Genomic DNA, 12,425 nt, shown 5'->3' on the forward strand with positions numbered 1-12,425 from the left:
GATGATCTTCTCAGCTGTCCTCACTATCCGCTGAAGGGTCTTGCGATCTGAGACGGTGCAGTTCCCAAACCAGGCAGTGATGCAGCTGCTCAGGACGCTCTCGATGGTCCCTCTGTAGAACACAGTCAGGATGGGGTAAGGGAGATGGGCTTTCCTCAGCCTCCTCAGGAAGTAGAGGTGCTGCTGGGCTTTCTTGGTGATGGAGCTGGTGTTGAGTGACCAGGTGAAGTTCTCTGCCAGATGGACACCAAGGAATTTGATGCTCTTGACGATCTCCACAGAGGAGCCATCGATGGACAGCGGAGAATGGTCACACTGTGCTCTCCTGAAGTCAACAACCATCTCTTTGGTCTTGTCGACGTTCAGGGAGAGGTTGTTGGCTCTGCACCAGGCTGTTAGATGTTGCACCTCCTCTCTGTATGCTGACTCGTCGTTCTTGCTGATGAGACCCACCACGGTCGTGTCATCTGCGAACTTGACGATGTGGTTGGAGCTGTGCATTGCTGCACAGTCATGAGTCAGCAGAGTGAACAGCAATGGACTGAGCACACAGCCCTGAGGCGCTCCAGTGCTCAGTGTGGTGATGCTGGAGATACTGCTCCCGATCCGGACTGACTGAGGTCTCCCAGTCAGGAAATCCAGGATCCAGTTGCAGAGAGAGGTGTTCAGGCCCAGGAGACTCAGCTTCTTAATCAGCTGCTGAGGGATGATTGTGTTGAATGCTGAACTGAAATCTATGAACAGCATTCGAACGTAGGAGTCTTTGCAGTCCAGGTGTGTGAGGGCCAGATGGAGGGTTGTGGTGATGGCGTCGCCCGTGGAACAGTTAGGACGATACGCAAACTGCAAGGGGTCCAGCGAGGGTGGTAGCTGTGACTTGATGTGCCTCATGATGAGCCTCTCGAAGCATTTCATCACGATTGGTGTGAGTGCAACGGGACGGTAGTCATTGAGGCAGGAAACCGTGGACTTCTTTGGCACAGGGACGATGGTCGTTGTCTTGAGGCACGTAGGGATGATGGACCTGCTCAGCGAGATGTTGAAGATGTCAGTGAAGACATCTGCTAGCTGCTCTGCACACTCCCTGAGAACTCTGCCAGGAATGTTGTCTGGTCCAGCAGACTTCTGTGGGTTAACTCTGCATAGAGTTCTCCTCTATCTCCTCTGTCAGCCGTGGTGAGACAGAGCAGTGGGTCATTAGGAGGAGGGATGGTCTTCCTCGCTGTTGTGTTGTTCTGTGCCTCAAACCGAGTGTAGAAGTCGTTCAGCGCATCTGGAAGGGAGGCATCACTGTCACAGGAAGGTGAAGTTGTCCTGTAGTTGGTGATCGCCTGAATGCCCTGCCACATGCGCCGGGAGTCTCTGCTGTTCTGGAAGTGGCCGTGGATTCTCTGGGCGTGTGCACGCTTCGCCTCTCTGATGGCTCGGGACAGTTTGGCCCTTGCTTTTTTAAGGCCGCCCTGTCCCCTGATCTGAAGGCAGAGTCTCTCGACTTCAGGAGAGCACGCAATTTCGCAGTCATCCACAGCTTCTGGTTGGAGCGTGTTGTGATGGTCTTGGAGACAGTCACGTAATCGATGCATTTCCCGATGTAGCCGGTCACTGATGCCGTGTACTCCTCCAAGTCAATAGAGTCGCCGTTGGTTGCAGCCTTCCTAAACATGTCCCAGTCAGTGCACTCAAAACAGTCTTGAAGAGCAGAGATGGCTCCTGCTGGCCAGGTCTTAACCTGTTTCAGAACTGGTTTAGAGCGTCTGACGAGTGGTCTGTATGCTGGAATCAACATAACAGAGATGTGGTCTGAGTAGCCGAGGTGGGGGCGGGGCTCCGCACGATACGCGCCGGGAATGTTTGAATAAACAACATCCAGCGTGTTCGCCCCTCTCATAGCAAAGTCCACATACTGATGGAATTTAGGGAGCACTGTCCTGAGATTTGCATGATTGAAATCTCCGGCGATGATAAACAGTCCGTCGGGGTGAGCATTCTGCAGCTCGCTAATAGCTCCGTACAGCTCACACAGAGCCTCCTTAGCATTAGCGCTGGGTGGAATGTGTGGGCACCAACTGCGTGCACATGGTCTTCCAGAATGTTTCAGTAGTCCTTGGCAGTGACACACCCATGTAGCACAAGTACTGGGCCTAGGGAATGCCATAATATTGCAGCCCAAACCATTACAGATGTTTCTTTAATCTTTTTAACATGGTAGATCCAAAATGACGGGAACAGCATCTCCAACACCACCGGTGGAGAACTTCACTTGGTCACTCAACACCAGCTCCAACACCAAGAAAGCCCAGCAGCGTCTCTATTTCCCACGGAGGCTGAGGAAAGCCCATCCTTCCTCCCCCCATCCTGACTGTGTTCTACAGAAGGACCATCGAGAGCATCCTGAGCAGCTGCATCACTGCCTGGTTTGGGAATTGCACCGTCTCGGATCGCAAGACCCTACCATGGATAGTGAGGACAGCTGAAAAGATCATTGTAGTCTCTCAGCCCTTTATCACAGACATTTACACCACACGCTGCATCTGCAAAGTAAACAGCATTGTGGATGACCCCCCCCCCCCACAACACACACACAAACACACACACTCTTCACCCTCCTGCCATCTGGAAAGAGGTACCAAAGCATTTTGGGCCCTCACAACCAGACTGTGTAGCAGTCTCTTTCTTCAAGCCATCAGGCTCCTCAACATCCAGAACTGAAACTGTATTAACTCACACAAACACACACACACACACACACCGCCATTCAGCTAGCCGGGCTCACCCCGTTTCATGCTGACAGAAACGCAGCTTTGTGTGGTAAGACTTGCGGTGGTGGTATTTGTGTTTACATCAACACGGAATTGTGCAAGAACTCTGTGCTTGTTTCTAGTTACTGTTCATTGCTAGTGGAGTTCATGACTGTTGGATGCAGGCCATTTTATTTACCACGTGAATTCACCACTGCTTTCATTTTTGGAGTGTACATTCCCCCCAGCGCTAATGCTAAGGAGGCACTATGTGAACTCTGTGGGGTTATTAGCGATCTGCATAATGCTTACCCCATCGGTCTGTTTATTATAGCCAGAGATTTCAATCATGCAAATCTCAAAACAGTGCTCCCTAACTTCCACCAGCATGTGGACTTTGCAACGAGAGGGGCGAACAGGCTGGACACAAACATTCCCGTGCAGAGCCATGCGTGCAGAGCCATGTTATGCTAATTCCAGCACAGGCCACTCGTCAGACACTCTAAACCAGTTCTGAAACAGGTTAAATCCTGGCCAGCAGGAGCCACCTCTGCTCTTCAGAACTGTTTTGAGTGCACTGACTGGCATATGTTCAGGAAGGCTGAAAGTGACTCTATCAATTTGGAGGAGTACACGGCATCAGTGACCAGCTACATCGGCAAGTGCATTGATGATGTGACCATCTCCAAGACCATCATCACACGCCCCAACCAGGAGGCGTAGATGACCACAAAAGTGTGTTCACTGCTGAAGTCTAGAGACTCCGCCTTAAAAACTGTCCCGAGACATCAGAGAGGCAAAGCACACACACGCCCAGAGAATCCACTTGCACTTTCAGGACAGCAGAGACTCCTGGGCGCATGTAGCAGGGCATACAGGTGATAACAAACTACAAAACCACATCACCTGCCTGTGATAGTGACGCCTCCCACCCAGATGCGCTAAACGACTTCTATCCTCGGTTCGAGGTACAGAACAATGTAGCCGTGGGGAAGACCTCAGTAACTATCGTCCCTTCGCACTCACACGCATCGTGATGAAATGCTTCGAGAGGTTCATCATGAGGCACATCAAGACCCAGTTACCACCCTCACTGGACACCATGCAGTTTGTGTATCATCCTAACCACTCCACAAACTACATCATCACAACCCTCCATCTGGCCCTCACCCACCTGGACACGGACACACACACACACGCACACACACACACACACTCACTCAACTGTGTGAACTGACCTGTGTCAACTGTGTGAGATTCAACACATACATCTATAACTCCACCCACACTATAAATTTTTACATTTTGTATTGCACACTTATTCAATTGCTGCTACTGCTATCTTTGCACACTTCAATCTGTCACCTACTGCTGCTATATATATGTTTACAAATATATGTTATAAGACACCACTGGTTTACAGTTTCTCTAGTTTGTACATTTTTTTGGCGCTATGTGTTGTTTTTGTATTTTGTGTTTTTGTTGGTTTTGTATTTTTCACCTGGTTGCACACATTGTATTTACATGTCCTGTAGCTGGGACAAAAGCTCTGTGTTGTTTTTGTTCTGTAGCTATATGTTATGTTGTCTATGTATCACCAGGGTCCTGGAGAAACGTTGTCTCATTTCACTATGTACTGTGTCAGCAATATGTGGTTGGAATGACAATAAAAGCTTATTGACTCTTGACCTCTCCCAGATGTTGGATATCATAATGGTGGTCTGCTGACAGTGCCCTGGAGACCATGGCTCTCAAAACACCACAAAGACTTGTGGTCCTCTGATATGTCCCCCATTATGTTGTGTGGATTGCAATATTTTCTGTACAGTTGTGCTATTACTCTGCTAATTTATCATTCACACTCTGCTCTTACTTAGGGAATGTGAAATCAGTGAAGATTGGCCACTAGGCCACCCATATATAGGCAAGGAACCCTCCACATTATACTGGCCAGTGTTTTGGTTTCACTGTCCAACCCCTGTATTAGCAATTTTTTAACTGCTAGCATGGTATAAAATGTTCATAAGTGTTATAGGAAACATCGTAATAAAAAGGAAAATGAGACCTGAACAGAGCTTACCGCGACATGGGAAGAATGGTTCTCTCCTCATGAAAGTCACTGTCACATTCATTAATATATTCTTTAAGCACCGTCAACACTCTGACCATACGAATGGCCTCCTGTCGAGCACAATTTATGCTGTCCTTATCCCCGTCTAGCACACAAAGTGTGTCATACGAGGCCTTCAGGCGGTCAAAGCAAGATTGGATGAAGTCTTCATGGATCTCTACCTGTAGATCACACAATGCCATAAGTATTCATCAATTCAGCACTTTATGCAGACTGGGAAAAGTCTAAGCCTTTACCTGATTGACTTGTAATTTTGGTCCAAGGTTTGTGTAAATCTCTTTTAGCAGATCTATTGCCCGATTGGCAATGTCATCACTTCCTTGAATCACGACCTGTGGATCACATTAACTGGTTATCTCTTACCAAAGGTGGTCAAGCATTGTTAGCAACATGATAATGCTCTGCTGCTTTCTTCGGAAATACAAAACATGCCTGAACTTACTCTCCAGAGGTAGTCAAGGCCTATGAGCTCCAGATCATCCATCATATAAGCCCTGCGCTTGGCTACAAGCTTGCCTTCTCTGCAATTCACTGCCTTAAAGAAGCGCTCAAAGCACTTCATCCCATTTTCTGTCAGTAGTGAGGGGTCCAGCTGCAGCACATTGTTCTCAAAAAAGTCCTTGTTGATGTCAGGATCAAGGTCAGGCTCATCACCCATGAGTTTGGAGTACCATTTGAAACAACCCTCACGATCACAGAGGAAGACTGCATTTTCTGCCAGGCACTTCCATATCTGCTTAGCTTGAGGAGCGCACAGCCATAACTGCCCATCCTTCAACAGAAATCTGCAAACAGGTAGGTAATGTTTTCAATTCATGATTCAATTACACACTACAGCATACTGATACATTATGTAAACTTATTATTAAGACATTATTAAAACATACCACAATACAACATTAATTTTGACCAAACTTCTAGACACATGGTATATAAGTTTGAGAAGTCTAAGCAAACAATCCATGCAGTGCACTGTAAGGAAAAAATATTCACAATGAAGACTACAGAGCATAAATAGCAAAATAAAAAATAAAAAATTGAATTGCAGTCCATAATCAATGTTCATGCATTAATGCAAAGTTCAGTAAAATAACCAGTAAAACTGAAATAAATGAAATAAATGAAGTACGATATAAAAAATATTAAGACTTGACTTGCTATGGACCCCTGAACCTCACACCTACATATAGATTGAGCCTTCCCCAAAGTGGGAAGCACACAACTGTAAATTAATTAGCACTTTCTTTATTAAACTCTTTTGGGAGGTAATAAAAGCACACAGCTAAACAATTCTTTTAAGACTTCATACCACTTATGCACGTCACTCTGGATAAGGTTTCCGTCAAATGCTGTAAATGTAAATATATTTGTATGTTCTAGAACAGAATGGGAAGTGCTAACTCATTGGTTATGGTGATGGATTACTGACCGAAGGTTGTGAGGTCAAATCTCAGGACCACCAAGTGCCACTTTTGGGCCTTGAACAAGCCACTTAACCCTTAACTGTTCAGTTGAATAAATAAATAACTGTAACCCTCTGGATAAGGGTGTCTTCCAAATGCTATAAATGTAATGTTTTCCCAAGGTTGGTGTGGAAGAAATTGAGTGGCCTGCGCAGAGACCAGACCTCAAACCCATAGAACACCTTTGGAATGAAATGGAAGACAGGTTCTCTTGACTGACGTTAGTAACTGACTTAATGCTTTTAGGGCTGAATTGACACAAGTCAATATATACACCAATCAGCCATAACATTATGAGCTGAACAGGTGAAATGAATAACACTGATTATCTCCTCATCATGGCACCTGTTAGTGGGTGGGATATATTAGGCAGCGGGTGAACATTTTGTCCTCAAAGTTTATGTGTTAGAAGCAGGAAAGTGTGCAAGAGTAAGGATTTGAGCGAGTTTGACAAGGGCCGAATTGTGATGGCTAGACGACTGGATCGGAGCATCTCCAAAACTGCAGCTCTTGTGGGGTGTTCCTGGTCTGCAGTGATCAGTATCTATCAAAAGTGGTCCAAGGAACAGTGGTGAAGAGGTGACAGGGTCATGGGTGGCCAAGGCTCACTGATGCACGAGGGGAGTGAAGTGTGGCCCGTGTGGTCCAATCAAACAGACGAGCTACTGTTGCTTAGATTGCTAAAAATGTTAATGCTGATTCTGATAGAAAGGTGTCAGAATACACAGCGCATCACAGTTTGTTGTGTATGGGGCTGCATAGCTGCAGACCAGTCAGGGTACCCATGCTGACCCCTGTGCACCACCGAAAGCACCAACAAGGGGCACGTGAGCATCAGAACTGAACCAAGGAGCAATGGAAGAAGGTGGCCTCGTCTGATAAATCACATTTTCTTTTACAGCATGTGGATGACGGGGTGAGTGTGCGTTGCTTACCTAGGGAACACATGGCACCAGGATGCACTATGGAAAGAAGGCAAGCCGGCGGAGACAGTGTCATGCTTTGGGCAATATTCTGCTAGGAAACATTGGGTCCTGCCATCCATGTGGAACTCTTAATGCTTCAGCATACCAAGACATTTTGGACAATTTCATTTCAATGGAAGGGGCCATCCCCAAACTGTTCCCACAAAGTTAGGAGCATGAAATTGTCCAAAATGTCTTAGTATGCTGAAGCATTAATAGTTCCTTTCAGTAGAACTATATACGACCTGTATAAATTCACTTATTTCAACTTAAGTATGGAAGAGACCATTTCTGACCTCAGGAAGTTGAGTCTCTCCTGGACTTCTTGCACATGGCTGTAGCGGCTGCCTATGCAGACTGTCTGAGGGTCAAATCCTGGATTCTCTGTAGACCACACACAGTTTTAGAATCAAAGTATTGTTATGGAAGTGACACACGCATGCACACACATGCACATGAACACATGCACACACTATATTTGATGTATTTATTTTTTAATAGTCATTAGACTTGCCTTTATAGAATTGTCGCATATTTTCCATGTAAGCAGACAGGTTTTCTGCAACTAATGTGACCAGTGCATGGTTGTGCTGCAGCTGGTTGATCAAGTCATGTCGGTAGAACACATGAGGACTCCGCTGTGTCTGGCTAACAATGTAAACACAAACATGCAGAAACTCTGTGAAGAACACTCTATCCACCTTTTTCCTAAGGGCACCACTGAAACGATTATGGGTATAAGTAGGTATTGTTGTAATTCATCTAGGTGTTTGTTGCTTCATGTGGGAGTTCATTAAAATGTCATTACAAAGCTCAGGAACAAAATGTGCTGCTTGTGGCTGGACCTACAACTAGATGAAACTTATCTAATCTGCAGCTTAAAGAAGAGTGCTACATACACACACCTAAGGTTTGCAGACTGCTCTCGTGAGTGACTGTACAGTTTTCATCACCTATTGAAAGAAGAAAAAACTAAGAGAAACTAAAGAAGAAACAACAGTTTTTCTTACACTATTAACATATCTCCCTAGGGCTGTAGCTGCAAAACACTAGTTGCACTACTAGACTATATCTACTACTACTACTAACTGGCTAGCTTTCTGGTATGACATGTTCAGGTTTTTGACTCTGCACTACATAAGCTATTAAGTACACTAAAACTTTTCCCACAACCTTAAGTAACACACAAATGACTTTATTACTGCGAAGGTACTAGTATGCCACTGAGCAACTGAATCATCAAAATAGCTAAAAATGCTACAGTAAGTTACCCCCAGCCACTTTTTAAATCAGTATTCCATTCCTCTGTGAAGGAAGGGCACGTTTGCTAAGGTCTTTGATAAGCTCTGTCAGAGTTTGATTCCACATCTTACTATGAATGAATGACTATTAATACCCTGAAAGGTTTATGACTTAACAGTTACTCTCATAATTCTCACAAAGTCTTAGGAAAAGGGTGGATAAAAGCAGAGTAAACAGAAGTGACAAGAAATTCCAAAGAATTCTGTATCCATATAACATTTACAGGGTTCCCTGTTCTTTATAAAACATAATTGTGTTTGAAGCTCCAGGAATTGTCAATAGATTCCAACTATCATGATGGTGATCAATTTGGATGACTTAAATGTCTCCAGGAACAAGTGGACAAGTCTATAGTGAAATAAGCATTTTCATAAGTGCTTAAATAAGCACAATCATTAATAGTTTTGGGGGGTATGATTAGATGATGCCATATTGCACATGATCTCCCATGCCTATCTGACTAGTCAGAATGCTAATTCAAGACAGATATCTAACAGCTACTCTGTTATGGCTAGCAGAATGCTAATTCATGTTTTCTAAATTCTTATTTTGATAAGTATTGTATTTGTTAATTAAAAATAACAATGATAATTGGCATAACTTTAAATAATAACTTTAATTAATGAAGCAATCTAGAATTCATCCTTAATATATTTAAAATTAAATTGTAGATATGTATTCTTATTGAACCACAAACTTAGCTGCAAGCTATATCTATGCTCACAGCAAGGTGCATTAATGATGCACAATAACCACAATAGTGAGGTAGGCTCAGGGCACGCTGGAGTAAGACCAGCTCGTAAAAAATTAGTCCCAGTTGATGGGAATAACAAGAAATATTTTTGACCATTTAAAAGCCACCTAATATTCCAGGATAGCAGAGGATTTTTCATGTTTTCCATAACTGGAAATTTAGATCACACATTTTCAGGTTTTCTGAATTCAGATTTAGCCTAAGGGCTATTAAGAAAACTGGATTCAGGTGGGGCCTACTCCATTCTTATGTAAATTTCATCCAAAACACTACTTGAAAACATATTTTACATTCATTGATGAACGTTAACAAATAAAAGCATCTGACATGGTAAGTCTACCTAATAAAACAAATTATGCTTTTAACAACATACACAATTTAGGTTACAAAGTAAAATCTAATACTACTGAATTATCCTTTATAGCAGAGGTATTATTAAATGCTGCTGACTGACCTGAGATTCTGAGGAGCCTCTCCAAACAGACTGCAGATCTCTCTGATTTGTTTTAAAGCTGGGATCACCCACTTATCATTGGTTCGTAGCTCTTCAATGAAACGGTCTATCCACTGAATCTTCTGTGTGTCCCGGTCCTACAGAGATGCAAAAGAAAAGTATGGTGTCACTGTTAACAAATAACAAAAACATAATAAAAGGGGGCTAATAGGGGGGGTGATATCACACATAAAGGAGAGTGTTATTAGTTAGCTGTCAAATAGAAAATAGTAGTGCATTTAAATAATTTAAGAAGATACCTGGGAACAACTGTAATCCAAAATCTTAACATGGGCACTTAGGGCCTGATCCATAATGTCGACTGGGACATCATCACTGTGTGCCAGGTTCCACAACAGATTAAGCACCTTGTGAGCCATCACACCATCCTTGTCATCCTCTGCCAGCCGACGGATCAACTCCAGCAGCTTCTCCCTCTGCTTCTTACTTGCATTTGTCCAACTTGCCTGTCAATAAAGACAACAGGATTTGCTGCTTACAGTGCACAAACTTAACCCCACCTAATAAATAAGCAAAATAATATTTCTTAATCAGTTTACAGTGAAGCATAAAAATTGAGTTCTTTCTGTGGAAATGCATAAAAAAATTACGAAAAAACTTTCTCTTGGTGGATATAATGCTACTACAAGCTTGAACTGGATTTCAGGATCTTGTACCATTCGTCCATTCAGAATCTCTCATGGTATATCAGCAGATTTCAGGTACCCCTCAAGTTATTCAAGCAATGCCCACTTAAAGATATTCACAGACTCTTCCAGAATCCTTTTCTTTAATGCCTTGTCCATGTGTTCTGGGTTATTGTTATGTTGAAAATTATGGCCTGATTTGTGTAGTGTTGCAAAGATGGCTGTCCTTCTTATGTGCATTCTTATGTGCAACCTTTCATGAAATATTTGATGTAGTTGAAGCCCATGTGATACAGCCATCTTCAGTTTCCTTTTCTCACATTTGGCTTTTTTATAGACATTATCTACACACTGAAATGATCTAACATTTGAATTTTATATTCAGCGTTTCTGACCTTGAAGCAGTCAAAAAGGTAGTCAAGCTGCTCTGGTGAAAAATCCCAAGCCAATTTAGCCAACAGGTCATGAACATTCTTCACAATGGCCTCATGCTTTCCAGCCTGAAATTAGAGATAAAAACTTGTGAATTAAGCACTCAAATTCTGGGCCTCATTTATCAATCTTTTAGTAAAGTTGTGTGTAAATGTTTGCATAAGCCCCAAAATATTTAGCCAGATTTGCTTTGGTAACACTGATTTCCTTCGAACTGTGTATGTTGATGGATACTTATCACCCATAAATTACCAGGAACATGCACATCACTTCATTTGCATTTGGTGATGACCACAAAACTCCATAAAATGCAAAGCTCATCCAGCTGAAATTGACAACTGAAAGGCAAAACAAAGACTTTTTCTAAAGTAGACTTGAAAGGTAATTTGACTCAGATCTATGCCAGTAAAAATATACTATATATTTTAAAGCCCAAAATCAATATAAAAAGTGAAGTGTCTGTGCAACTCTGTGCCAGAAAGCCTTCGCAACCTCTTGATTCAATGTTACAAAGAGTCCAAAGGAAGCAAATAGCTCACAGCACACAAGGGAGTATGCCTTTACAGCTCAATACATACCAGATTGGTCACCTAGTGCTGTCTCTAATGAAGTGTTGAGCATTAAAAGAAGATTCCACAACAAACAGAACAGACTTACACACTGCCTAGGTCCATCCTCCTTTTATAAAGCAGCATTCATAATTGAATTACTTGTCTTATTTGTGCCATTTACATTGTGCTATGTAAAACAATGGGTTTTCATAAAAAATCAAATTTCATAAAATTCTATAACTAAATTCTAACGCTACCTCACAAAGCTATATAAACTTAACAGTATGATACACCTATTAAAGTGTAGTAACGTATCACAATTTATAAGATTTGTAGCCAAACATTATGTAAGTTATTCATCTTATGCACAAATTTACACACACTCAATACCAAAAGCTGGATATTAGCATTTTTTCCAAGATTTCATATAGGTTGCATGACATATATTCATATCCAGCTTGGTAAATGAGACACACTGTGTTATTTTTGTTGTAATTGGGCTAAATTCAAGTCATTATAGTTGAAATACCTGTGCAGCCCAGATGTTGTCCAGGTCTTGTAAAGTAAGTGCTTTTTCTTTTATTACAAAGCGTAATATCTTCTCTAGTTTCTCCACATACTGAGGTTGGTGAAGGCTGTCCCTCAGAACAATAGAGAGAATGTTATTCTGCTGAATCCATTCCTAATAATGAGGGATGAAGAAAGAGAAGGTCATTCAGAATAAAAACAATACTCAATTAAGGCCAATGCTAGCAAAAATAAATAAATAAAAGAATAAGCAGAGCACATCCCCTCATCATTTACCACAGTAAATATCTTTTTATTTAGATATTGTCACTGTCAAGATAGATAGATAGATAGATAGATAGATAGATAGATAGATAGATAGATAGATAGATAGATAGATAGATAGATAGATAGATAGAACTTTATTTTCATTGCAAAGTAC

At 42.4% G+C, this 12,425-nt stretch overlaps 1 protein-coding gene across 7 annotated transcripts in view; it reads right to left on the reverse strand.

Annotated features, from left to right (window-relative positions):
• LOC131362278 (probable ubiquitin carboxyl-terminal hydrolase FAF-X) overlaps window positions 1–12,425 on the reverse strand; it is a 59,302-nt gene that overhangs the window by 20,976 nt on the left and 25,901 nt on the right. For 6 of the 7 annotated variants that reach the window (XR_009206152.1, XR_009206153.1, XR_009206151.1 and 3 more), the window contains exons 10-18: window positions 12,006–12,158; window positions 10,889–10,993; window positions 10,107–10,313; window positions 9,808–9,944; window positions 7,812–7,945; window positions 7,594–7,681; window positions 5,312–5,654; window positions 5,106–5,201; window positions 4,819–5,030 (exon numbers count right to left, since the gene is read on the reverse strand). Coding sequence is in view for 4 of the 7 variants with exons in the window: in XM_058404201.1 (XP_058260184.1) it covers window positions 4,819–5,030; window positions 5,106–5,201; window positions 5,312–5,654; window positions 7,594–7,681; window positions 7,812–7,945; window positions 9,808–9,944; window positions 10,107–10,313; window positions 10,889–10,993; window positions 12,006–12,158 (1,475 nt within the window). In the remaining 3 variants the exon portion in view is untranslated. Of the gene's footprint in view, window positions 1–4,818; window positions 5,031–5,105; window positions 5,202–5,311; window positions 5,655–7,593; window positions 7,682–7,811; window positions 7,946–9,807; window positions 9,945–10,106; window positions 10,314–10,888; window positions 10,994–11,177; window positions 11,216–12,005; window positions 12,159–12,425 lie in introns of those variants that run through there. The other variant, XM_058404203.1, reaches the window with a different exon arrangement.

The sequence above is a fragment of the Hemibagrus wyckioides genome, linkage group LG11, assembly GCF_019097595.1.
Source record: "Hemibagrus wyckioides isolate EC202008001 linkage group LG11, SWU_Hwy_1.0, whole genome shotgun sequence".
Classification (NCBI taxonomy): domain Eukaryota; kingdom Metazoa; phylum Chordata; class Actinopteri; order Siluriformes; family Bagridae; genus Hemibagrus; species Hemibagrus wyckioides.